This window comes from Anolis sagrei, chromosome 4, assembly GCF_037176765.1.
Source record: "Anolis sagrei isolate rAnoSag1 chromosome 4, rAnoSag1.mat, whole genome shotgun sequence".
Taxonomy (NCBI): Eukaryota; Metazoa; Chordata; class Lepidosauria; order Squamata; family Dactyloidae; genus Anolis; species Anolis sagrei.
In genome coordinates this window covers 4519673-4547275 of record NC_090024.1, presented here as the reverse complement: position 1 = coordinate 4547275, position 27603 = coordinate 4519673, and the positions used below count along the sequence as shown (strand labels likewise).

The following is a 27603-nucleotide window of genomic DNA, read 5'->3' as shown; positions in this document are numbered from 1 at the left end:
CCTATTTTGCCAGGCAGGAAAAGCACAATCAAAGCGCCCCCGACAGATGACCATCCAGGCTCTGTTTAAAAGCCTCCTGTAGCGAAATACCTGGTTATAATGTATGTTTTAGATGTGTTTGTTGATGTTGGGATATGGTAAGTACTGGCCAGCTGATGTCTCGGCCTGAGCTGAGGCATTGCCATAGCGATGGAACCGGAACTGAGATGCATCCAAGTTAGAGTTAAAGGGACGGAGCTAACTGCCACTTGGTGGGAGCAGACATATTTTTTTCCTTTTGGTCAGTCTTTGGTGAAGAATGTCATGCGATAACATGAGTAGCATGCAGATTGACGCTAGCCCAGTTAACTTTGTGTGTGATGACTTGGCTCATAAAAGAAAAACACATGAGACTTCAGCTTAAAGTATTTATTTATTTATTTGGTAGTTTTGTATCCCGGTCTTCTCACCTCCATTCAAGGGACTCGGGCCGGTTTCCAACATCAATATTACAGACCGTCATTAAAACATCATATTTCTATATCACACATTAAAACATTGAAACAATTAAAATGGCAAAAATACAATCATATGATTACAGTTATTTATTTATTTATTTATTTATTTATTTATTTACTGCATTTGTTGACCGCCGTTCTCAGCCCTAGGGCGACTCACGGCGGTGTACAACATATAAAAACAGTTTACAATAAGGCAGTAACACAACAATATCAACAACAACAATAATACAAATTACACTAAATCATCCGCGCCGTCTCATCTTAGAATCATAAACCAATCTCGTAATCCATATTCCGTTCCTGTCGTCATTGCCAATTGTTGTAGCACTTAGTCAAACGCCTTCTCAAATAACCATGTCTTTAGGCTCTTGCGGAATGACATAAGGGAGGGCGCCTGTCTGATGTCTACAGGGAGGGTGTTCCACAGCCGGGGGGCCGCCACCGAGAAGGCCCTATCCCTCGTCCCCGCCAGACGTGCCTGTGAGGCAGGCGGGATCGAGAGAAGGGCCTCCCCAGACGATCTCAAGGTCCTCGTGGACTCATAGGCCGAGATGCGGTCAGAAAGGTATTTTGGGCCGGAACCGTTTAGGGCTTTGTAGGCCAACACCAGCACCTTAAATTGGGCCCGGTAGCAGATCGGCAGCCAGTGGAGCTGAAACAACAAGGGCGTTGTGTGCTCCCTGCGTCCCGCTCCTGTTAGTAACATGGCTGCCGTGCGCTGGACTAGCTGTAGCTTCCGGGCTGTCTTCAAGGGCAGCCCCACGTAGAGAGCGTTGCAGTAGTCAAGACGGGATGTGACCAGAGCGTGTACCACCGTGGCCAAGTCAGACTTCCCAAGGTACGGGCGCAGCTGGCGCACGAGCCTGAGCTGTGCAAATGCTCCTCTGGTCACCGCCGAGACCTGGGGCTCCAGGCTCAACGATGAATCCAGGATCACACCCAAGCTGCGAACCTGCGCCTTCAAGGGGAGTGCGATCCCATCCAGCACAGGCTGTAACCCTATACCCTGTTCGGCCTTACGACTGACCAGGAGTACCTCTGTCTTGTCTGGATTCAATTTCAGTTTGTTCGCCCTCATCCAGACCATTACAGCGGCCAGGCACCGGTTCAGGACTTCGACAGCCTCCTTAGTAGCAGGTGGAAAGGAGTGACAGAGTTGGACATCATCTGCGTACAGATGACACCGCACCCCGAAACTCCGGATGATCTCACCCAGCGGCTTCATGTAGATATTAAACAGTTGGAAGCTTTTAAACAGAGGCTGGATGGGCATCTGTCAGGGGTGATTTGAATGCAATATTCCTGCTTCTTGGCAGAATGGGGTTGGACTGGAGGATGCCCAGGAGGTCTCTTCCAACTCTTTGATTCTATGATCATCAAAGTCATTATTTGTCGTCATCCATCCATATCACAGGCTCATGGCTCATTCGTCGAATGCCAATCCCCACAGCCAGGTTTTCACCTGTTTCCTGAACGTTAAGATCGAAGGGGCAGTTCTGATCTCCAGTGGAAGGGAGTTCCAGAGTCGAGGGGCCACCACCGAGAAGGCCCTGTCCCTCGTCCCCACCAGGTGCGCCTGTGAGGCCGGTGGGATCGAGAGCAGGGCCCCTCCAGACGATCTTAGTAATCTTGATGGTTCATAGGGGAGGATACGTTCAGACAGGTAAATTGGGCCGGAGTCGTTTAGGGCTTTATGGGTTAAGACCAGCACTTTGAATTGTGCTCGGAAGCTGACTGGTAGCCAGTGGAGCTGGCGCAACAGAGGAGTAGTATGCTCCCTCTACCCCGCTCCCGTTAGTAGTCTGGCTGACGCACGTTGGACTAATTGAAGCTTCCGGGCAGTCTTCAGAGGCAACCCCACGTAGAGAGCTTTGCAGTAATCTAAACAGGATGTAACCAAAGCATGGACCACCGTGGCCAAGTCAGACTTCCCAAGCAGGCCCACACTTCCCATTGAAATACTATCTCTATATATAAAACTTCTCTATGCATAAGGAGTACCTTTAAAACAAAACAACCAATGAACGAAATCACACCAAATCTGGCAACAAAACGTCTCACAACACAAGTAGTGGCCATCACTCAAAAAATTATGATTTTGTCATTTGGGAGTTGTAGTTGCTGGGATTTATAGTTCACCTACCATCAAAGAGCATTCTGAACTCCATCAACGATGGAATTAAACCAAACGTGGTACACAGAACTCCCATGACCAACAGAAAATACTGGAAGGGTTTGGTGGGCATTGACCTTGAGTTTGGGAGTTGTAGTTCACCTACATCCAGAGATTACTGTGGACTCAAACAATGATGGATTTGTACCAAACTCTACACGAATACTCAATATGCCCAAATGTGGAGTTTGGGGAAAATAGACTCTTGATATTTGGGAGTTGTAGTTGCTGGGATTTATAGTACACCTACAATCACAGAGCATTCTGAACCCCACCAACGATAGAAATGGGCCAAACCTATCACACAGAACCCCCATGTGGGCCACAGCAACGCGTGGCAGGGGATGGCTAGTATATTATATATCTTGTAAGCTGCTCTGAGTTCCCTTCGGGGTGAGGAGAGCGGCATATAAATGTTGTAAATAAATAAAGTAGATGGTAACAACATTTAAAGGAATACAGAATAACCATCAAACATTGTACACCTGTGAATCCTTGAATAAATATTTCCTTGATCAGTTCTTTATAATTAAGACTCATGTCCATTTATTGGAAAAAAAAAAAAGATTTACCGCTGAAGATATTGGAAGAAAGGATTCTGGTTGGAGTAATAAGTTACTCCTTTTTTAAAAAAAAATAAAAAAGTGCCTCAAATAAAAACATTTTAAAAGTCAAGGCTCGGCTACACGCACCACCACTACTTTAGTCTCCTCATTGCTCTGGTTATATATATATATATTGTTGTTGTTGTTCATTCATTCAGTCGTCTCCGACTCTTCGTGACCTCATGGACCAGCCCACGCCAGAGCTCCCTGTCGGCCGTTACCACCCCCAGCTCCCTCAAGGTCAGTCCAGTCACTTCAAGGATGCCATCCATCCATCTTGCCCTTGGTCGGCCCCTCTTCCTTTTGCCTTCCACTTTCCCCAGCATAATTGTCTTCTCTAGGCTTTCCTGTCTCCTCATGATGTGGCCAAAGTACTTCAACTTTGTCTCTAGTATCTTTCCCTCCAGTGAGCAGTCGGGCTTTATTTCCTGGAGGATGGACTGGTTGGATCTTCTCGCAGTCTAAGGCACTCTCAGCACTTTCCTCCAACACCACAGCTCAAAAGCATCTATCTTCTTTTGCTCAGCCTTCCCTAAGGTCCAGCTCTCACATCCGTAGGTGACTACAGGGAATACCATGGCTTGGACTAGGCAATGGATCTTTGTTGCCAGTCTGATGTCTCTACTCTTTACTATTTTATCGAGACTGGACATTGCTCTCCTCCCAAGAAGGAAGCGTCTTCTGATTTCCTGGCCACAGTCTGCATCTGCAGTAATCTTTGCCCCTAGAAATACAAAGTCTGTCACGGCCTCCACGGTTTCTCCCTCTATTTTCCAGTTGTCAATCATTCTTGTTGCCATAATCTTGGTTTTTTTGACGTTTAGCTGCAACCCGGCTTTTGCGCTTTCTTCTTTCACCTTGATTAGAAGGCTCCTCATCTCCTCCTCGCTTTCGGCCATCAGAGTAGTGTCATCTGCATATCTGAGGTTGTTAATGTTTCTTCCAGCAATTTTCACCCCAGCCTTGCATTCATCCAGCCCCGCACATCGCATGATGTGTTCTGCATACAAGTTAAAAAGGTTGGGTGAGAGGATGCAGCCTTGCCGTACGCCTTTCCCAATCTTGAACCAGTCTCCTGTTCCGTGGTCAGTTCTGACTGTTGCTACTTGGTCCTTGTACAGATTCCTCAGGAGAGAGGGAAGGGGGCTTGGGATGCCCATCCCACCAAGAACTTGCCACAATTTATTATGATCCACACAGTCAAAGGCTTTAGAATAGTCAATGAAGCAGAAGTAGATGTTTTTCTGAAACTCCCTGCCTTTCTCCATTATCCAGCGGATATTGGCAATCTGGTCTCTCGTTCCTCTGCCTTTTCTGAACCCAGCTTGAACATCTGGCAACTCTCGCTCCATGTATTGCTGGATTCTTCCTTGAAGGATCTTGAGCATTACCTTACTGGCATGAGAAATAAGGGCCACTGTACGGAAGTTTGAGCAGTCTTTCGCATTTCCCTTTTTTGGTATGGGGATGTAAGTTGATTTTTTCCAGTCTGATGGCCATTCTTGTGTTTTCCATATTTGCTGGCAAATGGCATGCATCACCTTGACAGCATCATCTTTTAAGATTTTAAACAGTTCAGCTGGGATCCCGTCGTCTCCTGCTGCCTTGTTGTTAGCAATGCTTCTTAAGGCCCATTCAACCTCACTCCTCAGGATGTCTGGTTCTAATTCATTCACCATACCGTCAAAACTATCCTCAATATTATTATCCTTCCTATACAGATCTTCTGTATAGTCTCGCCACCTTCTCTTGATCTCTTCAGCTTCTGTTAGGTCCCTGCCATCTTTGTTTCTTATCATACCAATTTTTGCCTGAAATTTACCTCCAATGTTTCTAATTTTCTGGAAGAGGTCTCTTGTCCTTCCTATTCTGTTGTCTTCTTCCACTTCCATGCATTGCTTATTTAAAAATAGTTCCTTATCTCTTCTGGCTAACCTCTGGAATTGCGCATTTAACTGGGCATATCTCCCCTTATCCCTGTTTCCTTTTGCTTTCCTCCTTTCTTGGGCTACTTCCAGTGTCTCAGCAGACAACCATTTTGCCTTCTTGGTTTTCTTTTTCTTTGGGACGTACTTTGTATATATATATATATATACATACATACACATACATACACACACATACATACATACATACATACATACATACACACACACACACACACACTAGCTGTATCCACCACGCGTTGCAGTGGCCAAACTTCCCTCCCTGTTTCTCTTCTTTCTTTCTTTCTTTCTTTCTTTCTTTCTTTCTCTCCTTCCTTCCATCCCTCTTTTCCTTCCTTTCCTCTTTTTCCCTTCTTCTTTCTTCCTTCTCTACCTGTTTCTTTTCTCGCTTCCTTTGCTCTTTGGTTCCATCTTTCCTTGTCTCTTTCCTTCTTTCTTCCCTTCCCTCCCTCTTTCTCTCTTTCATTCCTTCTCTCCTTCCCTCTTTCACTTTTTTATTTCCTTCTCTCCTTCCTTCCTTCCTTCCTTCCTTCCTTCCTTCCTTCCTTCCTTCTCTACCTTTCTTTCCTTCTTTTCTTCCCTCCTTCTTTCTCTCCCTCCTTTCTCCTTCCTTCCTTCCCTCCCTCCCTCCCTCTTTCGCTCTTTCATTCCTTCTCTCCTTCCTTCCTTCTCTACCTTTCTTTCCTTCTTTTCTTCCCTCCTTCTTTCTCTCCCTCCTTTTCTCCTTCCTTCCTTTCTTCCTTCCTTCCCTCCCTCCCTCCCTCCGTCCCTCTTTCACTCTTTCATTCCTTTTCTCCTTCCTTCCTTCCTTCTCTACCTTTCTTTCCTTCTTTTCTTCCCTCCTTCTTTCTCTCCCTCCTTTCTCCTTCCTTCCTTCCTTCCTTCCTTCCTTCCTTCCTTCCTTCCTTCCCTCCCTCCCTCCCTCCCTCCCTCCCTCCCTCTTTTGCTCTTTCATTCCTTCTCTCCTTCCTTCCTTCCTTCCTTCCTTCTCTACCTTTCTTTCTTTCCTTCTTTTCTTCCCTCCTTTCTCTCCTTCCTTTCTCCTTCCTCCCTTCCTCCCTCCCTCTTTTGCTCTTTCATTCCTTCTCTCCTTCCTTCCTTCCTTCCTTCCTTCCTTCCTTCCTTCCTTCCTTCCTTCCTTCTCTACCTTTCTTTCTTTCCTTCTTTTCTTCCCTCCTTCTTTCTCTCCTTCCTTTCTCCTTCCTCCCTTCCTCCCTCCCTCTTTTGCTCTTTCATTCCTTCTCTCCTTCCTTCCTTCCTTCTCTACCTTTCTTTCCTTCTTTTCTTCCCTCCTTCTTTCTCTCCTTCCTTCCTTCCTTCCTTCCTTCCTTCCCCCTTTCTATATATGTGTCTTGTGTGTATATATTTCTGTATATATTTGTTTGTATATGTGTGTGTGTGTGTGTGTGTGTTTGCGTATATATGTAGGTTTGCACATGCGCTGTAATGTATCTTTTGTTTTTTGGCTTTTTAAGTCCCTTCCACTGTGTTTTTCAGTGTTTTTATGAGTGATGGTCACTCGTTGGCCTGAGAGGTGTCTTGTGTCCAAATTTGGTGTCCATTCATCCAGTGGTTTGTGAGTTCTGTTAATCCCACAAACGAACATTACATTTTTATTTATATACATTTGTCGTTTGTTCGTTGTGTCGTGTTTTACATTACACCTCCAAAGAAGAAGCTACCACCACACTCTGAGGCAAAGGGTTCCACTGTTGAACAACTCTTGTCATCAGGAAATTCAGGTGCAATCGTATTGGCCATTGGTTGTATCGTGTCCAACCTTTCAGTAATTCTTCTCTCCTTTTGCAGGTCTCTGGCCTTCCTCAGCGCCTGAAAGCTGTCTGCATCCACTCCAACATGTCCAAGACCCAGAGAGAAGCTGCCATGGAGAAGGTGAGCAGGCTATGCAATTGTCATGATTGCCTCACTTCATTATGTAAAAGAATTGAAAAATGTTCTGTTCCTGGCTTGAAAGTGTTATTTCCTGTTTCATTGTGAGGTCCTGACTTTGAAAGTAGTTGGTCTTCTCCAGAAACTTCATTTTTGTGGCTGCCACAAACTAAGTTGAATTGGTTGAGACTCTATGAGACATTCATTGAGTATGTGCTGCAGAATCATAGAATCATAGAATCAAAGAGTTGGAAGAGACCTCCTGGGCCATCCAGTCCAACCCCATTCTGCCAAGAAGCAGGAATACTGCATTCAAATCACCCCTGACAGATGGCCATCCAGCCTCTGTTTAAAAGCTTCCAAAGAAGGAGCCTCCACCACACTCCAGGGCAGAGAGTTCCACTGCTGAACGGCTCTCACAGTCCAGCAATGGAACTCTCTAGAAGATAGAAGTGAAACCAAAGTTAGGAAAACTCCATTCTTAGCTGTTTGGGAAATAGGACAGGGATATAAGTGCCAAGTACAGAATCCAGCTTCAGATGAAGCAACCTTGGATTCACGTTAAGTTCCTGACCCTTTGTCTTTGATTCCTGGTTCAAGTTCCTTTGTGGTTAATTGCCTTTGTAATCAAGCCTCTAATTTCATGGACTTCTTTGTACTATTTCTTTTTGGACTAATTGCTCCTTTTTTCTTCCTAATCGATTGGATTTACCTTTTACTGTGGATTACTTTTTATTGCTTTGGCTTTTATTTCCTTCTATAAACTGCTTGCTATTTTAACGCAACTCCTTTTCCTTGCTTTGGCTTTTATTTCCTTCTATAAACTGCTTGCTATTTTAACGCAACTCCTTTTCCTTGCTTTGGCTTTTATTTCCTTCAATAAACTGCTTGCTATTTTAACGCAACTCCTTTTCCTTGCTTTGGCTTTTATTTCCTTCTATAAACTGCTTGCTATTTTAACGCAACTCCTTTTCCTTGCTTTGGCTTTTATTTCCTTCTATAAACTGCTTGCTATTTTAACGCAACTCCTTTTCCTTCCTTTGGCTTTTATTTCCTTCTATAAACTGCTTGCTATTTTAACGCAACTCCTTTTCCTTCCTTTGGCTTTTATGTCCTTCTATAAACTGCTTGCTATTTGAACGCAACTCCTTTTCCTTCCTTTGGCTTTTATTTCCTTCTATAAACTGCTTGCTATTTGAACGCAACTCCTTTTCCTTCCTTTAGCTTTTATTTCCTTCTATAAACTGCTTGCTATTTGAACGCAACTCCTTTTCCTTCCTTTGGCTTTTATTTCCTTCTATAAACTGCTTGCTATTTGAACGCAACTCCTTTTCCTTCCTTTGGCTTTTATTTCCTTCTATAAACTGCTTGCTATTTGAACGCAACTCCTTTTCCTTGCTTTGGCTTTTATTTCCTTCAATAAACTGCTTGCTATTTTAACGCAACTCCTTTTACTTGCTTTGGCTTTTATTTCCTTCAATAAACTGCTTGCTATTTTAACGCAACTCCTTTTCCTTCCTTTGGCTTTTATTTCCTTCTATAAACTGCTTGCTATTTGAACGCAACTCCTTTTCCTTCCTTTGGCTTTTATTTCCTTCTATAAACTGCTTGCTATTTGAACGCAACTCCTTTTCCTTGCTTTGGCTTTTATTTCCTTCTATAAACTGCTTGCTATTTGAACGCAACTCCTTTTCCTTGCTTTGGCTTTTATTTCCTTCAATAAACTGCTTGCTATTTTAACGCAACTCCTTTTCCTTGCTTTGGCTTTTATTTCCTTCAATAAACTGCTTGCTATTTTAACGCAACTCCTTTTACTTGCTTTGGCTTTTATTTCCTTCAATAAACTGCTTGCTATTTTAACGCAACTCCTTTTACTTGCTTTGGCTTTTATTTCCTTCAATAAACTGCTTGCTATTTTAACGCAACTCCTTTTCCTTCCTTTGGCTTTTATTTCCTTCTATAAACTGCTTGCTATTTTAACGCAACTCCTTTTCCTTGCTTTGGCTATTATTTCCTTCTATAAACTGCTTGCTATTTTAACGCAACTCTTTTTCCTTGCTTTGGCTTTTATTTCCTTCTATAAACTGCTTGCTATTTTAACGCAACTCCTTTTCCTTCCTTTGGCTTTTATTTCCTTCAATAAACTGCTTGCTATTTGAACGCAACTCCTTTTCCTTGCTTTGGCTTTTATTTCCTTCAATAAACTGCTTGCTATTTGAACGCAACTCCTTTTCCTTGCTCTGGCTTTTATTTCCTTCAATAAACTGCTTGCTATTTTAACTCAACTGTGTGGTGTTTAAAGTCAGAATACATGAAGTTTGTGAGTAAACCATGTTATTTTAATGAAGATTACTTTGTTTTGGGTCTCTTGAGAGCATGATTTAAACCAAGATGTTTTAAGGGAGAGTAGGAGAGCTTTGATCCTCACGAGATGAGTTTGTATCTCGACAGGTAAAGGCTGGGAAGGTCCACGTTCTCCTGCTCTCCCCAGAGGCCTTAGTTGGGGGAGGCCTTTCTGCCTCCAGCTGCCTCCCTCCTGCAGATCAGCTCCCGCCAGTGGCTTTTGCCTGCATCGACGAAGCCCACTGCGTCTCCGAGTGGTCTCATAATTTCCGGCCCTGTTACCTGCGCCTGTGTAAGGTAGGGAGCCTGACTGGGCCTTGCCGTTGAGGCTGCCAAGTGCAAGAAAAAGTGTGCAGAAGCCATTTCAGGAAAGACATCAAAAATATGCCTCTAGAGTAAATCATTTGTCTCTAGTCATCAGTGTTGGCAGTTCAGCAGTTCTCATTAGCAACTTTTAATTTCAGTTCATAAAATTTCCTTTTTCCTATTTTACCAGGCTTTGTTTCTTAGGATGGCCTCTCCAGACTATATAGACCCCAACCATACACTTTTCATTCAATTTCATTCAAACCGTACATCATATTCATGATACATTAATGCTGTTGACTCATGTTCAGCTTGTGGGCTTCTAAGGCTCTGAGATCCCTTTCATAGAATCATAGAATCAAAGAGTTGGTAGAGACCTCCTGGGCCATCCAGCCCAACCCCATTCTGCCAAGAAGCAGGAACATTGCACTCAAATCACCCCTGACAGATGGCCATCCAGCCCCTGTTTAAAAGCTTCCAAAGAAGGAGCCTCCACCACACTCCAGGGCAGAGAGTTCCACTGCTGAACGGCTCTCACAGTCAGGAAGTTCTTCCTAATGTTCAGATGGAATCTCCTCTCTTGTAGTTTGAAGCCATTCTTCCATTGCGTCCTAGTCTCTAAGGAAACAGAAAACAAGCTTGCTCCCTCCTCCCTGTGGCTTCCTCTCACATATTTATACATGGCTATACTTTCATATATACTTTTGCTTGTCTAACCAAACCTAAATATAGTGGGACTATGGCTTCCATTGATCCGGACACTAGGCTCCTATTGTTGCAGCCTAGAACCGCATTAACCTTTTTGGCTGCCGCATCGCATTGCTAGGAGCTGTGATGGCGCAATGGATTAAACCCTTGTGCTGGCTGAACTGCTGACCTGAAGGTCGACGGTTCGAATCTGTGAAATGCGGTGAGTTTCCATCTGTCAGCTCCATATTCCCATGCAGGGACATGAGAGAGGCCTCCCACAGGATGGTAACACATCGGGGCGTCCCCTGGGTGGTGTCTCTGCAGATGGCCTATTCTCTCAGATCAGAAGCGACTTGCAGTTTCTCAGGTCGCTTCTAACACAATTTTTAAAAATCCTATTGTTGGCTCATGTTCTGGTTGTGGTCCACTAAGACTCCAAGATCCCTTTCACTTGGGCTGCTTCCAAGCCAGGTGTCCCTCATCCTATATCTCTATATCCTATCTTACAGTTCTCTCTTTTGACATTCCTTTCGCTAGTCGCAAGTGTGACTCCTTCTCCTCGGCAGGTTCTCCGGGAGCGCCTGGGCGTGCGCTGCTTCCTGGGCCTCACAGCCACGGCCACTCTCTCTACGGCGCGGGACGTGGCCCATCACTTGGGCATCTCGGGAGGCGAAGGGATTGCTGTGCGCTCCGCAGCTGTCCCTCCAAACCTGCACCTCTCCGTTTCCACAGACAGAGACAAGGACCAGGTAAGTCTGGGGCCAAGCCAGGGGTTTTGCCTTCCCATGGAGGGGGTTTTGTTTTGTTTTGTTTTGTTTTGTTTTGTTTTGTGTCAGGAGCGACTTGAGAATGTACAAGTCACTTTTAGTGTGAGAGAATTGGCCGTCTGCAAGGACGACCTGATATTTTACCATCCTGTGGGTGGCTTCTCTCATGTCCCCTTATGGGAAGCTGAAGCTGACAGACGGGAGCTCCCCCTGCTCCTCGGGGTCAAACTGCTGACTTTGTGCAGGTACAGCTGTACCAGGAGCTCCAATTTTGTTTGCTTTGCATTGAATGTTTGTTGTAGTCCTAAGTTTCGGGGACTCTGCAGATAAGTGGCATTTTTTGGCTGCAATCATAGGGCAAGCCACCTGTCAATTATAGTTAGGTTCCCTGGTCCCGCCCCCTTTTTGGGTTTTTGGTGGGAATAGGAGCCATTTTGGGTTTAGTCCACACAGAGAAGCCTTTTGCATAGGACATAAAACCAAGAGCTCCTGTAGAAAGCTTCATCTTCTACGGCTTGGCCGGGGAGATATACAGCCTATCGTTTGGCCGGGGAGATACAGCCCCACAGCTTGGCTGAGGATCATACAGCCTTACAGCTCCTTTGCGGAGGGACTTTAGCCAGCCATCACCGAAACCTGATCTTCTTTTTCCCTTGGAAGTCTACAAAGCTCTGCTTGGTAAGGGTCACTCGCAGAAGCCAGAAGCAGTTGGTACCGGGTGCAGGGGCTCCACGCCATCAAAGGCAAAGACAGACTGCCCAGATTAGAAGTTAAGGATTTCCCAATTAGTTACAGTTATGAAGATAGTGCCTGCTCCCTGTGGACAAGATTGAGAGAGAGCCAATAGACTGCTAAGAAAGCCTTAAAGTACCTGTTTGTTTTCATTAATAGGTGGCTTCTTTTGGCTGCAATCATAGGGCAAGCCACCTGTCAATTATAGTTTGGTTCCCTGGTCCACGCCAACAGAGGCAAAGACAGATTGCCCAGATTAGGAGTTAAGGATTTCCCCATTAGTTACAGTTATGAAGATAGTGCCTGTTCCCTGTGGACAAGATTGAGAGAGAGCCAATAGACTGCTAAGAAAGCCTTAAAGTGTTTGTTTTCCTTAATAAAGAACTTTGTTGAACCTTTAAGCAATCTAAAGACTCTGTTTTAAGGAAATCCAAAGGCCTTTAATCTGAGGCAGCCCTGGCGTCCCGTTGGGCACACAGAATTTATGTCCTGTCTACAGTCTGATGCACAGGCCCAGCGTGCAACAGCACAGACTTTGTGGTCAGCAGTCCTGCCAGCACAAGGGTTGAACCCATTGTATCACCAGGGGCTCCAGTGGAGGGTGGGAAGGGGTTTTTTGAGAGAGATCAGGAGCTTCCCCCAGCCATTAGGAATCGTAGAAGTTGAAGTCCAAAACACCTGGAGGGCCAAAGTTTGCCCATGCCTGTTCTATATACTATGCATCTCATCTCATGCATAACTTTGTTTACCATATTTTCTGTAATAAACACAAGAGTCCAGACCATCACAAACAAAGCTGTTTCCAAAGGGTTTTGCAGTCCTGCACTTCTAGGCTGAGATGCTGCTTTTCTCCCTGGCGGTGACAGGCACTCCTGAGCTTGCTGCAAGGAGAACGGTTTGGGAGCCTGGACTCCATCATCATTTATTGCACGCGCCGGGAGGAGACGGCTCGCATCGCAGCGCTCGTCCGCACCTGCCTCCAAGGGGTGAAGCTCAAAGAGCGTCCCAGAGATGAGGAGCAAGAGGAAGAAGCTGCGAAAAGGAAGAAATCAAAAGGTGGGAGACAGGAAAGCCGGGTCTGTTTAGCTTGGAGAAGAGAAAGGGACACAAGGGCCATGTTGAAACTAGGTTCTTGTGGGTTTTTTCGGGCTATATGGCCATGTTCTAGAGGCATTCTCTCCTGACGTTTCGCCTGCATCTATGGCAAGCATCCTCAGAGGTAGTGAGGTCTGTTGAGACTGGGAAGGGGTTTATATATCCGTGGAAGGACCAGGGTGGGACAAAGGACTTTTGTCAGTTGGGCTAGGTGTGAATAGTTGGGCTAGGCCCAGCCTACCTATCCGAACGCATCTCTTCCTACGAACCCTCCAGGAAGTTAAGATCATCTGAGGAGGCCCTGCTCTCGATCCCGTCTGCTTTGCAAGCACGCTTGGCGGGGACGAGAGACAGGGCCTTCTCTGTGGTGGCTTCTCGGCTATGGAACTCCCTGCCTAGGGATATTAGATCAGCCCCCTCCCTCCTGACCTTTCGTAAGAGAGTGAAAACCTGGCTCTTCGAGCAGGCATTCGGAACCCCGGAATAGATAGAATCATAGAATCAAAGAGTTGGAAGAGACCTCATGGGTCATCCAGTCCAACCCCCTGCCAAGAAGCAGGAATATTGCATTCAAATCACCCCTGACAGATGGCCATCCAGCCTCTGCTTAAAAGCTTCCAAAGAAGGAGCCTCCACCACACTCCGGGGCAGAGAGTTCCACTGCTGAACGGCTCTCACAGTCAGGAAGTTCTTCCTCATGTTCAGATGGAGAGATGTCAGGAGAGATTCCCCCAGGCTGGATTCCTTCAATCAGGAAGCAGCCTGGCTTGGAAGCTGCAAGGCCATTCAGTGCTAAACAAGCTGGCCAATGGCAACATGCCTCCAACAGACTTGCCTCCAACAGACAAGAGCATACAATATATTATATTAATAGCACAGTACAATATTAGTATCATGTATTGCTATATAGTACTATACCGCTATACACACACACAAACATACACACACCCCTATATTTGTTAGTGTTCCTCTTTAAAATCAGGACAGTAAATACAATATAATAATAATACAATATTATAATTATATATTTTATTTATATTACATATAATATTACTAACATTATATTGTAATATTATTAATAATATTATATGTAATATAAATAAAATATATAATTATAATATTGTATTATTATTATATTGTATTTACTGTCCTGATTTTAAAGAGGAACACTAACAAATATAGGGGTGTGTGTATGTTTGTGTGTGTGTATAGCGGTATAGTACTATATAGCAATACATGATACTAGTCAAGCTTGAGATGGAGAATGACCCAGGAACGGCCAAGACGATGAAATGGACGAGGATTGGAATGAGAGGATAGAGCTCTTTTTAAATTGTCATTGCACTGTCTTTTTTGTCTAATTGCACTTAACTGTTTTTGCTTTTGTATTGTATTGATGGCATCGAATTGTGCCGATATGTAGACCGCCCTGAGTCGCCTGCGGGCTGATATGGGCGGGATAGAAGTGATGTAAATAAATAAATAAATAAATAAATAAATATTTCAACTGACCACCTTGATTAGCATACAATGGGCTGACTGTGCCTGGAGCAAACTCTTCTTGAAAGGTAATTAGATGTCCCTGCCTGTTTCCTCTCTGCTGTTTTTGCTGTTGCAATTTTGGAGTTTTTTAAATACTGGTAGCCAGATTTTGTTCATTTTCATGGTTTCTTCCTTTCTGTTGAAATTGTCCACATGCTTCTTGTGTTTTTCAGTGGCTTCTCTGTGTAGTCTGACATGGTGGTTGTGAGAGTGGTCCAGCATTTCTGTGTTCTCAAATAATATGCTGTGTCCAGGTTGGTTGATCAGGTGCTCTGCTATGGCTGACTTCTCTGGTTGGAGTAGCCATGTTGAAATACATGAAAGGGTGTCCCATTGAGGGAAAGGGGAAAAGCGTGTTTTCTGCTTTGCCAGATGTTGTGTTTAACTGTTCTGGATCTACACTGCCATATAAAATCCAAATTATCTGATATAGCAGTGTAGACTCATGCAATCCAGGTCAAAGCAGACAATATGGATTATCTGCTTTGACAATCTGGATTATATGGCAGCGTAGAAGGGCCTCGGGCAAAACCAAGGCCCCTTTTACACAGCTTTTTTGAACTGGGTTATATGGCAGTATAGATTCAGATAATCCAGTTCAATAAGGATTTATTTATTTCTCGTGTCAGGGCAGCCAGTCAATTATATTACATTTCTAACAGAACAAAGCAAACAAACAGAGAAAATACAAAATGTGTGAGTTTGGTAGTTGGTTAAATGTCCTTTGGCCAGTATCTGGCCACTTGGAGTGCTTCCGGTGTTGCTGCAAGAAGGTCCTCCATGGTGCATGTGGCAGGGCTCAGGTTGCATTGCAGCAGGTGGTCTGTGGTTTGCTCTTCTCCGCACTCACATCTCGTGGATTCTACTTTGTGGCCCCATTTCTTGAGGTTGGCTCTGCATCTTGTGGTGCCAGAGCGCAGTCTGTTCAGCGCCTTCCAAGTCGCCCAGTCTTCTGTGTGCTCAGGGGGGAGTCTCTCATTTGGTATCAGCCACTGATTGAGGTTCTGGGTTTGAGCCTGCCACTTTTGGACTCTCACTTGCTGAGGTGTTCCAGCAAGTGTCTCTGTAGACCTTAGAAAACTATTTCTTGATTTAAGTCGTTGACGTGCTGGCTGATACCCAAACAAGGGATGGGCTGGAGATGTCTCTGCCTTGGTCCTTTCACTATTAGCTGCTACTTCCCGGCGGATGTCAGGCTAGACAGTGTAATTTCTCCAGTGGTGTAGGTCTGGTTGCTTCTGGATTGAGAGAATCAGCCGTCTACGAAGATGTTGCCCAGGGGATGCCCGGATGTCTTGCAATCCTGCGAGGAGGCTTCTCTCATATCCCCCAATGAGGATAATGTGGGTTGTTGTAGGTTTTTCAGGACTGTATGGCCATGTTCTAGAAGCATTCTCTCCTGACGTTTCGCCTGCATCTATGGCAAGCATCCTCAAACTACCTCATTGTGCTTCTGATGAAGACGTTGAGAGAACTGTGAGACGCTGGTTGCGGAAACTGAGTGTCGACTTCTTCCATGACGGCTTCAGAAAACTTGTTCATTGTTTGCAGAAATGTATCCACTTGTTTGGTGATTATGTGGAAAAGTGAATAGTAGTAGTTAAATACCACATTCTCAAGTGAATAGTGGTAGTTAAAGAGCACATTATTTCTGCGCTTGATTTATTAAAATATTCCTATCCACACCCAAGTAACGAAGGTGGAGGCATTACTTTTCATTCAACCCTCGTAGGCAGTGCCTTGGAACCTCTGAGCTGGGTTTTAGCTTCTGCCAGAAGAGAGCCTTTTGCTCTATGGACTGAGTGTTTCTCTTGGCTTCTGTGCAGCTAAAAAGAGCATCCGCCGCCCTCTGAAGTGGATTGCCGATGCCTACCACGCCGGCTTGTCTGCTGCCGAGCGCCGCCGAGTGCAGAACAACTTCATGTCCGGCCAGCTGAGGGTTGTGGCAGCCACGGTGGCCTTCGGGATGGGGCTGGACAAGTCCGACGTACGAGGCGTCATCCACTACAACATGCCCAAGAACTTCGAGAGCTACGTCCAGGAGATCGGGAGGGCTGGAAGAGACGGGAAGCCCGCCCATTGCCACCTGTTCCTGAACCCAGAGGTGAGGCCTGGTTGGGTCTGTTTCTCCTTGGGAGGGAGATGAACAACAACAACAACAACAACAATAACAACAACAACGGAGTTTCGGAATAAGGTGTTATCTCTATGCGGATGACGCCCAGATCTGTCACTCCTTCCCACCTGTTACCAAGGAGGCTGTCCAGACCTTGAATCAGTGCTTAGCTGCTGTGTCGGACTGGATGATTGCTAACAAATTGAAACTGAATCCAGACAAGACAGAGGTCCTACTGGTCAGTCGTAAGGCCGAACAGGGTATAGGGTTACAGCCTGTGTTGGATGGGGTTACACTCCCCCTGAAGTCGCAGGTTCACAGCTTGGGAGTGATCCTGGACTCGTCGCTGAGCCTGGAAACCCAGGTCTTGGCGGTGGCCAGAAGAACTTTTGCACAGTTAAAACTCATGCACCAGCTGCACCCATACTTTGGGAAGTCAGATCTGGCCACGGTGGTCCACGCTCTGGTCACATCCGGAATAGATTACTGCAACGCGCTCTACGTGGGGTTGACTTTGAAAACTGTTCGGAAACTGCAATTAGTCCAATGGGCGCACCGGAGTGTCATACAGGGAGCATACCACCCACTGCTGTGCCAGCTCCACTGGCTGCCGATCCAATTCCAAGCACAATTCAAAGTGCTGGTTTTGACCTTTAAAACCCTCTACGGCTCCGGTCCAGCGCACCTGTCCGAACGTATCTCCTTCTACATCCCACCTCGGAGCTTGAGATCTTCTGGGGAGGCCCTGCTCTCGGCCCCACCTTTGTCTCAAACACACTTGGCGGGAACGAGGTACAGGGCCTTCTCGGTGGTGGTGTATAAATATTATATGTATAATGCAATAATAACTGTAATAATAGAGTAAAATAATAAATGTAATAAAATAATAATAATAATAATAATAGAGTAAAATTACTTAGGTGATCCCTCATAGCCCAGGATTATAGTGTTCCAGATGTGGTGTCTTGGCGATGGGTTCGTAGTTGGTTATGGCGCCCTATTCTTGGTCCGCACGTTCTCCCGCAGTGAGGACATCGGTTTCCAGGTGGAAGGCGGTCCCGATAAGGATTGGCTTGACGTGCCTTCCTCTTGGCACATTTCCCCCTTTTGCCCTCCATTCGTGCCTCTTCGAATTCCACAGCACTGCTGGTCACAGCTGACCTCCAGTTAGAGTACTCAAGGGCCAGGGCTTCCCAGTTCTCGGTGTCTATGCCACTGTTTTTAAGGTTGGCTTTGAGCCCATCTGTAAATCTCTTTGCCTGTCCACCAACATTATGTTTCCCGTTCTTGTGTTGGGAGTAAAGTAACTGCTTTGATTCGGAAAACGCGACCAGTCCAACGGAGTTGGTGGCGTAGGAGCATCGCTTCAATGCTGGTGGCCTTTGCTTCTTCCATCACGCTGTCCGACTGCCTTCTCAATAATTAAGTCAGAAGGGCTTCTTTCCCAACCGCTCTCCCTTTCCTCCAGTTCACTCTGTCGGTCTTTTCCTTCTCCAGGGAGAGGACTTGCATGAATTGAGGCGGCACATCTATGCGGACACGGTCGACTTCTTCACGGTGAAGAGGCTGGTGCAGAAGGTCCTCCCCCGATGCAAGTGCCGGGAGCTTCACCAGAAGCAGGAGCAGCTCAGCAAGGTCAGGGAAGGAGATGGGGATGATGGGCAGAGGGGTTACTCAACACCCTCCTCCTCCTCCTCCTCCTCCTTTTCATGTTTGCAAGCTCAGTTGGGAGTAGCTTGGAAGTCTGATCCTGAAAGTGCCCCCTGGCTTAGTGTCCAGGGGTGAGTTTACCCCACATAGTCTTGTAGTGTCTCAAATAACAATAATTTTATTTCTTACCCACCTCTCTACATGGCTCAAAGTGGGTTACAGCATAATTATAACACACATTGTTTGAGTCCACAGTGCTCTCTGGATGTAGGTGAACTACAACTCCCAAACTCAAGGTCAATGCCCACCAAACCCTTCCAATATTTTCTGTTGGTCATGGGAGTTCCGTGTGCCAAATTTGGCTCAATTCCATCGTTGATGGAGTTCAGAATGCTCTTTGATTGTAGGCGAACTATAAATCCCAGGAACTACATCTCCCAAATGACAAAATCATAATTTTTTGAGTGATGGTCACTCCTTGTGTTGTGAGACGTTTTGTTGCCAAATTTGGTGTGATTTCGTTCATTGGTTCTTTTGTGTTTAAGGTACTCATTATGCACAGAGCATTTATATATATATATAGATACACACACAAAATGCATATACACAGACTGGGCCACAGCAACATGTGGCAGGGGACGGCTAGTAATTAATAATTCCAAACAGCAAGCCTTGATCCCCCCCCCCCCACACACACACACACGCATACACATACACACATTACACCATTGTATGTCACGGGACTTGAGCATCCTTGCGTGTCTTGGAAACTAATCCCAGCAGATATATCAACAGTACATTAGGTGAACATTAGGAAGAACTTCCTGACTGTGAGAGCCGTTCAGCAGTGGAACTCTCTGCCCCGGAGTGTGGTGGAGGCTCCTTCTTTGGAAGCTTTTAAGCAGAGGCTGGATGGCCATTTGTCAGGGGTGATTTGAATGCAATATTCCTGCTTCTTGGCAGAATGGGGTTGGACTGGATGGCCCAGGAGGTCTCTTCCAACTCTTTGATTCTATGATTCTATGATTCTATTAATCATTATCTCAATGAGCATCAGAATGGCGTTGGGGTTGGTACTAATTGGTCCTCTCAGGAGAAGGAATATCCCATAGGAAGCCTCCCACCAGAGACTTTGGTTGTGACAAAGACACTTTCGACTTGCAGAGCGACGAAGTGGAGGATGCCGAGATGTTGGCTCTCTCAGAGGAAAGCGGAGGGGAGAATCCCAGTTCGGACACCGGGCGACAAAGAGTGTGTTACAGACACGAGAAAGCCATCCCTATCCAGGCGACCGTGGAAGCCTTGGACTTCCGAGAAGAAGGTGAGGAGCCCTGAGATCGAGAATCGGGGGAATAGCAGAGTGAAAGCCAAATTATCTTCCCTGAAACAAGAGCCTAATGGATCTGGTGCCTCCCTGTAGTTTGGTGGGGTAGAATGTGACCCTGTCTAGCAGGCATGGGCAAACCTTGCCCTTTTCCCCTGCTCCCAGACTCTTTGTAAATAACCAAGTATTATTTATTGATTATTTATTGATTTACTTTATTTGTATACCACTGTTCTCAGCCCTTAGGCGACTCACAGCGGTTAACAACAAGAAACAGCAAAAATTCAATGCTACAATAACACAGTATAAAAACAGCTAACATCATAACACATTATACAATAATATACAATTAACAACAATAGCCATTCACTAGCGTCTCGTCACTGAAAAACATGATCCAAATCCGTCATCCATTGTTCCATTCCTATGTTCATTACACTCATTGCACTGACTATTCGAACGCCTGCTCAAACAACCAGGTTTTCACTTTTTTGCGGAATACCATTAGAGATGGTGCTAGTCTAATGTCCGTAGGAAGGGCGTTCCACAGCCGAGGGGCCACCACCGAGAAGGCCCTATCTCTCGTCCCCGTCAGCCGTGCTTGAGAAGCAGGCGGGATCGAGAGCAGGGCCTCCCCGGAAGATCTCAAAGTCCTGGTGGGTTCATAGGCAGAGATGCGGTCGGATAGGTAGCTTGGGCCGGAACCGTTTAGGGCTTTAAAGGCCAACGCCAGCACTTTGAATTGAGCCCGGTAGCAAATCGGTAGCCAGTGGAGTTGGCGCAACAGGGGGGTTGTATGCTCCCTGCGCTCCGCTCCTGTTAGAATCATGGCTGCCGAGCGTTGGACTAGTTGAAGCTTCCGAGCCGTCTTCAAAGGCAACCCCACGTAGAGAGCGTTGCAGTAGTCTAAACGGGATGTAACCAGAGCGTAGACTACAGTGGCCAAGTCAGACTTCCCAAGGTACGGGCGCAGCTGGCACACGAGCTTTAGCTGTGCAAATGCTCCCCTGGATACTGTTTATTTATTTACAGTATTTGTATTCCACCCTTCTCACCCCGCAGGGGACTCAGGGCAGATTACAATGTACATATACATGGCAAACATACAACAGATATAGACAGACACACAGAGGCTATTTTCTCAGTGGCATCGGCTGCATAGCAAGGCAGGAAACAGATCGATCACAGCCACCTTAGGCTATAAACTACTTTATTTTACAACTATATACATTAGAAGCTACTTAGCACTCAGCACATCGTAAAGTTGCTTCTTTCCCGTCCAATCGTAACATTGCGAACACACGAACTCTGTTATCAGTACTAGTCCACACCTCTTGCATTCCAGAGTGACGTATGACGTACGACGTATGATGCTGCGTCCATTTGTTCTATACACTGGATTTATGACCTCTATAGGAATGCCAGTCCCTCCATGGTTCAGTTAACTCTTTCCACACAGGAATTCGAAAGTCCCACAGTATCTGAACATCCACCAACAAGTGGGCTACAGAATCAAAATACAAATGAAAAATCACAGAAGTGGCAGAAATATACAATGCCAGAAAACTGCATTATTATTATTATTATTATTATTATTATTATTATTATTTTACTGATACAAAACCACAGTATGTCACAGCAAACAAGATCTCTATGTTGGAGTTCGTATCACAAAATCACAAGTCAAACGCTTCCCAAGCGTCTCGGAGTGTGTGATGTATTATTATTATTATTATTATTATTAGTAGTAGTAGTAGTAGTAGTAAAAACCTGAATAATGATTTAAATTATTCTTAATGAGGGAATTGTTTCGAACAGATGGATGCCATGAAGCCTTCAACAAGGTCCCCCATGACCTTCTGGCAAGGAAACTAGTCCAATGTGGGCGAGGCAAAACTACGGTGAGGTGGATCAGTAATTGGTTAAATGGACGAAACCAGAGGGTGATTCTACCCAAGGCTTCCTCTTCATCCTGGAAAGAAGTGACGAGTGGAGTGCCATCAGGAGGGTTCCGTCCTAGGACTGGTCCTGCTCAGGAGCTTCATTCATAACTTTGATGAAGGGTTAGAAGGCAGGATCATCAAGTTTGCAGACGACACCAAATTGGGAGGGAGAGCCAATACTCCAGAGGACAGGAGCAGGATTCAAAACGATCTTGACAGATTAGAGAGATGATGGGCCAAAACTAACAAAATGAAGTTCAACAGTGACAAATGCAAGATACTCCACTTAGGCAGGAAAAACGAAATGCAAAGATACAAAATGGGGGACGATGAGGCCTGGTTCGAGAGCAGTATGTGTGAAAAAGATCTTGGAGTCCTCGTGGACAACAAGTTAAACATGAGCCGACAATGTGATGTGGTGGCAAAAAAAAAGCCAATGGGATTTTGGCCTGCATCAATAGGAGCCTAGTGTCTAGATCTAGGGAAGTCATGCTCCCCATGTCTATTCTGCTTTGGTTAGACCACACCTGGAATATTGTGTCCAATTCTGGGCACCACAATTGAAGAGAGATGTTGACAAGCTGGAATGTGTCCAGAGGAGGGCGACTAAAATGATCACGCGTCTGGAGAACAAGCCCTATGAGGAGCGGCTTAAGGAGCTGGGCATGTTTAGCCTGAAGAAGAGAAGGCTGGGAGGAGACATGATAGCCATGTATAAATATGTGAGAGGAAGCCACAGGGAGGAGGGAGCAAGCTTGGTTTCTGCTTCCCTGGAGACTAGGACGAAAGGGAACAATGGCTTCAAACTACAAGAGAGGAGATTCCACCTGAACATGAGGAAGAACTTCCTGACTGTGAGAGCCGTTCAGCAGTGGAACTCTCTGCCCCGGAGTGTGGTGGAGGCTCCTTCTTTGGAAGCCTTTAAACAGAGGCTGGATGGCCATCTGTCAGGGGTGATTTGAATGCAACATTCCTGCTTCTTGGCAGAATGGGGTTGGACTGGAGGCCCATGAGGTCTCTTCCAACTCTTTGATTGTATGATTCTATAAGCATCACATACGCAGATCCCCCCAATACCCCTTCATTCCATTGACCAGCCCCCTCCTCTCTTTCTTCAGGTATCGAGACGCTTCTGTGCTACCTGGAGCTTCACCCCCAGCGCTGGCTGGAGATGCTGCACCCCACATTCTCCTCCTGCCGAGTGATCTGCTACGGGGGACCCCAGCAGCTGCGGACGGTGGCCCAGAGGTGAGGAAGGCTAACACCATTCTAGGCTGCATTAATAGAAATATATACTGTCTAGATCAGGGGCCCTCAAACGAAGCCCCGGGGGCCAGATACGGCCCTCCAAGGTCATTTACCTGGCCCTCGCTCAGGGTCAATCTAAGTCTGAAATGACTTGAAAGCACACAACAACAACAACCCTATCTAATCAATCAAAAGCAGGCCCGCACTTCCCATTGAAATTTATTTGTCGTGTCAGATCAACCAGTCAATTATATTACATTTCTAACAGAACAAAGCAAACAAACAGATAAAATACAGCATTTGTGAGTTTGGTAGTTGGTTAAATGTCCTTTGACCAGTATCTGGCCATTTAGAGTGCTTCTTGTGTTGCTGCAAGAAGGTCCTCCATCGTGCATGTGGCAGGGCTCAGGTTGCATTGCAGCAGGTGGTCAGTGGTTTGCTCCTCTCCACACTTGCATGTCAAGGATTCCACTTTGTGGCCCCATTTCTGAAGGTTGGCTCTGCATCTCGTGGTGCCAGAGCGCAGTCTGTTCAGCGCCTTCCAAGTCGCCCAGTCCTCTGTGTGCCCAGGGGGGAGTCTCTCATATGGTATCAGCCACGGATTGAGGTTCTGGGTTTGAGCCTGCCACTTTTGGACTCTCGCTTGCTGAGGTGTTTCAGCGAGTGTCTCTGTAGATCTTAGAAAACTATTTCTTGATTTAAGTCGTTGACGTGCTGGCTGATACCCAAACAGGGGATGAGCTGGAGATGTCTCTGCCTTGGTCCTTTCACTATTGGCTGCTACTTCCTGGCGGATGTCATGTGGTGCAATACCGGCTAAGCAGTGTAATTTCTCCAGTGGTGTAAGGCGCAGACACCCCGTGATAATGCGGCATGTCTCATTAAGAGCCACATCCACTGTTTTAGCCACATCCCATTGAAATGCTAATAAGTTTATATTTGTTAAAATTGTTCTTCGTTTTCATTATTGTATTGTTTTTAAGTGTTTTTTTTTTGCACTACAAATAAGATTATGTGCAGTGTGCATAGGAATTCATTCATGTTTTTTTCAAATTATAATCCGGCCCTCCAACAGTTTGAGGGATTGTGACCTGGCCCTCTGCTTAAAAAGTTTGTGGACCCCTGCTCTAAACCTTCATCCAGGTCATTTGATTTATTAAAATACTAGCTGTCCCCTGCCACGCATTGCTGTGACCCAGTCTGTTGATCTGGAAAATAAAGTAATGAGAAAGTGTTGGTTTCTAATATATGTCATGTCTTTCTGCTTGTGGGTAAACAGTATTTCTTGCTGTTTCTTTGTCAGTGTTGATGTGGAGAGTGTCTGGTTAGCCTACTCTGGAACATGCCACATATCATAGTCCTTCTTTAAGGGTCTCTTTCAAATCTATGATGCTATATTTCTCGCTTTGTGTGTGAATCATATACATCTATCTATCTATCTCCATGGCTCTTTGTCAGGAGCACTTTGATTACGTTTTCTTGCCCTGGTGAAGGGAGTTGGACTGGATGGTCTTAAGTATGGGGGTTCTGTGTGGGAAGTTTGCCCCAATTCTGTTGTTCGTGGGATTCAGAATGCTCTTTTATTGTAGGTGAACTGTGAATCCCAGTGGCTACAACTCCCAATGTCAAGGTCTATTTCTCCCAGACACCATCTGTGTTCATATTTGGCCATATTGAGTGCTTGTGCCAAGTTTGGTCCAGATCCATCATTGTTTGAGTCCACAGTGCTCTCTGGATGTAGGTGAACTACAACTCCCAAACTCAAGGTCAATGCCCACCAAACCCTTCTAGTATTTTCTGTTGGTCATGGGAGTTCTGTGTGCCAAATTTGGTTCAATTCCATCGTTGATGGAGTTCAGAATGCTCTTTGATTGTAGGTGAACTATAAATCCCAGCAACTACAATTCCCAAATGACAAAATCATAATTTTTTGAGTGATGGTCACTCCTTGTGTTGTGAGACGTTTTGTTGCCAAATTTGGTGTGATTTTGTTCATTGGTTCTTTCGTTTTTAAGGTACTCATTATGCACAGAGCATTTATATATATATAGATTCCCATCCAAACCCAAGTAACGAAGGTGGAGTGGAGGCATTACTTTTCATTCAACCCTCGTACTTAAACATATGAAATGCAGAATGTACATAAACCACAGATTAGCAAATCATGTTGTTTATATGAATGTAAAAATTACTATTATTATTATTATTATTATGTTTATGTTTATATTTATGTTTATGTTTATTTCTACCCCGATTTTTCTGTTTACAAAGGAAACTCAATGATTATAGTGAAAGGCTTTAGCAAAATATCTCTTCACAACTTTCCCTTTTCATATAAAAGGGCAAATAAGCCCCTTACGCATTAAAGCATGAATACAAAAAAACCATAACAGATGAAGACATTTTACCGTGCTAAAATGTTCAATGATGTAGGCCAAGTGCATTTGTTTTCATGCTTCTATAATAATACACATGAATTACGCTTCTAACTAATTTTCTAGCTGTGCGATCGAAAAAACGGGAAGTGTTCCAAATGGCTGATTAGAGCGGTTTCCGTGCCAGCTGCCTCTGAATGCAGCTCCTTGGAGGATGCTGGAGTGGAAATGGAATCCCTAATAGCGCTGCTCTTGCTGTTTGTTTAATTAATTTGTACAATACTCACCGTAGCGCAAAGTGCGGGGGATGAATTAAGAGCTTTGAAAACATCGCCTCCTTTCCTCCCTTCCCTCTCTTCTGAGATTAACACAACACCTTAACACATATGGTTTCCCAGCTGAGTTCTGCAAGCAGAAAGGTGAGGAATCCACCTGTGAAAAATCCCAAATTCTCTTGCAAGATTTAACACTCATTTGTTGTGATAAAGAAGAATGCACAGGCACCAAACTTGGATTTCTGATTCAATGAGAGCTCGCCATTTCCTCAGGCGAAAGGAAGAGTGTTTATTGCCCAAAGTTATCCAGGACGTTGGTATGATACATCCCGAATAGATTACTGCAACGCACTCTACGTGGGGTTGCCCTTGAAGACTGCTTGGAAACTTCAACGGGTCCAGCGAGCGGCAGCCAGACTACTCACCGGAGCATCATACAGGGAGCACACCACCCCCCTGTTGTGTCAACTCCACTGGCTGCCGGTTGAGTTCCGAGCACAATTCAAGGTGCTGGTTTTGACCTACAAAACCCTATATGGTTCCGGTCCAGCGTATCTGTCCGAACGCATCTTCCTCTACGTCCCACCCCGGACTTTGAGATCATCTGGGGAGGCCCTGCTCTCGACCCCACTGCTGTTGCAATCCAGAGCAGGGAAACGAGGCCCTAAGGTAACTATCCACCACACTTGGCTGTGAAAAACAATCCTTTTTTATTGAAGAAAAATGGTTACAAAATGAAGGAAAAATGCAAGTCAAAAGCCACAGAAAAATCAGCAAACATGAATTTAATAGGGCTGGTCAATTCGTTTCGTTAATTCGTAATTCGTTAAAAAATTCGTTAATTTTTGAATTACGAAACGATTACAAAACTTATTTTTAAACCTGGAAGTGTTTTTAAATATCGAAACGGCAGGCGCCAAAAAATTTTGTATTTCCGTCCATTTCGGAAATACGTAAGATGGCCGCCTGGCTTGCTGGGAGCTCTCCTCTCTCGGCGCCGGCTGAGCAAGCGAGAGGGTGAGCGAGAGGGCGAGCGGCGAGCGAGAGGGCGAGGGTGAGCGGCGAGCGAGAGGGCGAGCGAGAGGGCGAGGGCGAGCGGCGAGCGAGAGGGCGACGGCGAGCGGCGAGCGAGAGGGCGAGTGAGAGGGCGAGCGGCGAGCGAGAGGGCGAGCGGCGAGCGAGAGGGCGAGGGCGAGCGGCGAGCGAGAGGGCGAGGGCGAGGGCGAGCGAGAGGGCGAGGGCGAGGGCGAGCGGCGAGCGAGAGGGCGAGTGAGAGGGCGAGCGGCGAGCGAGAGGGCGAGCGAGAGGGCGAGGGCGAGCAGCGAGCGAGAGGGCGAGTGAGAGGGCGAGCGGCGAGCGAGAGGGTGAGCGGCGAGCGAGAGGGCGAGCGGCGAGTGAGAGGGCGAGTGAGAGGGCGAGCGGCGAGCGAGAGGGCGAGGGCGAGCAGCGAGCGAGAGGGCGAGTGAGAGGGCGAGCAGCGAGCGAGAGGGTGAGCGGCGAGCGAGAGGGCGAGCGGCGAGCGAGAGGGCGAGTGAGAGGGCGAGCGGCGAGCGAGAGGGCGAGCGAGAGGGCGAGGGCGAGCAGCGAGCGAGAGGGCGAGTGAGAGGGCGAGCAGCGAGCGAGAGGGCGAGCGGCAAGCGAGCGGCGAGCGAGCGGCGAGCGAGAGGGCCCGCCAGAGTGAGTGCCTGCCTTCCCTCAATAATAATTTCTCCTCCCTATTCTACTAAATTAATAATTAAATTTAAAAAATATTTAAAAAATATTTTTTTAAAAAAGGGCGCCATCTTTACAAAAGTTTTGTAAATATTTACGAAATTTCGTAAATACCGAGCTTTTTTTTTTGGAAAATTTTGTAATTATTTTAAATATTGAAACAAAAAAACACCCCAATTACAAATCGATTTTAGAAACAAATTTTTGCGTTGTTACCCAGGCCTAGAATTTAAATGGACAAAGCAAAACCAAAAGCTTCACTGGGAAAATACTTGAATCTGTTAGCAATCCACTAACCGTACTTGATATCCTAGAAATCTTCCCAAACTATGGCCAGGGAACCGGGAGAACTGCCAAGGTCTTCATCAAT

At 45.8% G+C, this 27603-nt stretch overlaps 1 protein-coding gene across 1 annotated transcript in view; it reads left to right on the top strand.

The window, feature by feature from the left end:
• The window catches only part of RECQL4 (RecQ like helicase 4), a 218249-nt gene that overhangs the window by 168615 nt on the left and 22031 nt on the right, over positions 1–27603 (top strand). Inside the window, exons 13-20 of the mRNA XM_067467230.1 lie at positions 7034–7117; positions 9566–9754; positions 11020–11202; positions 12819–13008; positions 16416–16693; positions 18203–18340; positions 19520–19676; positions 22741–22870. Coding sequence (XP_067323331.1) covers positions 7034–7117; positions 9566–9754; positions 11020–11202; positions 12819–13008; positions 16416–16693; positions 18203–18340; positions 19520–19676; positions 22741–22870 — 1349 coding nt within the window. The remainder of the gene's footprint in view (positions 1–7033; positions 7118–9565; positions 9755–11019; positions 11203–12818; positions 13009–16415; positions 16694–18202; positions 18341–19519; positions 19677–22740; positions 22871–27603) is intronic.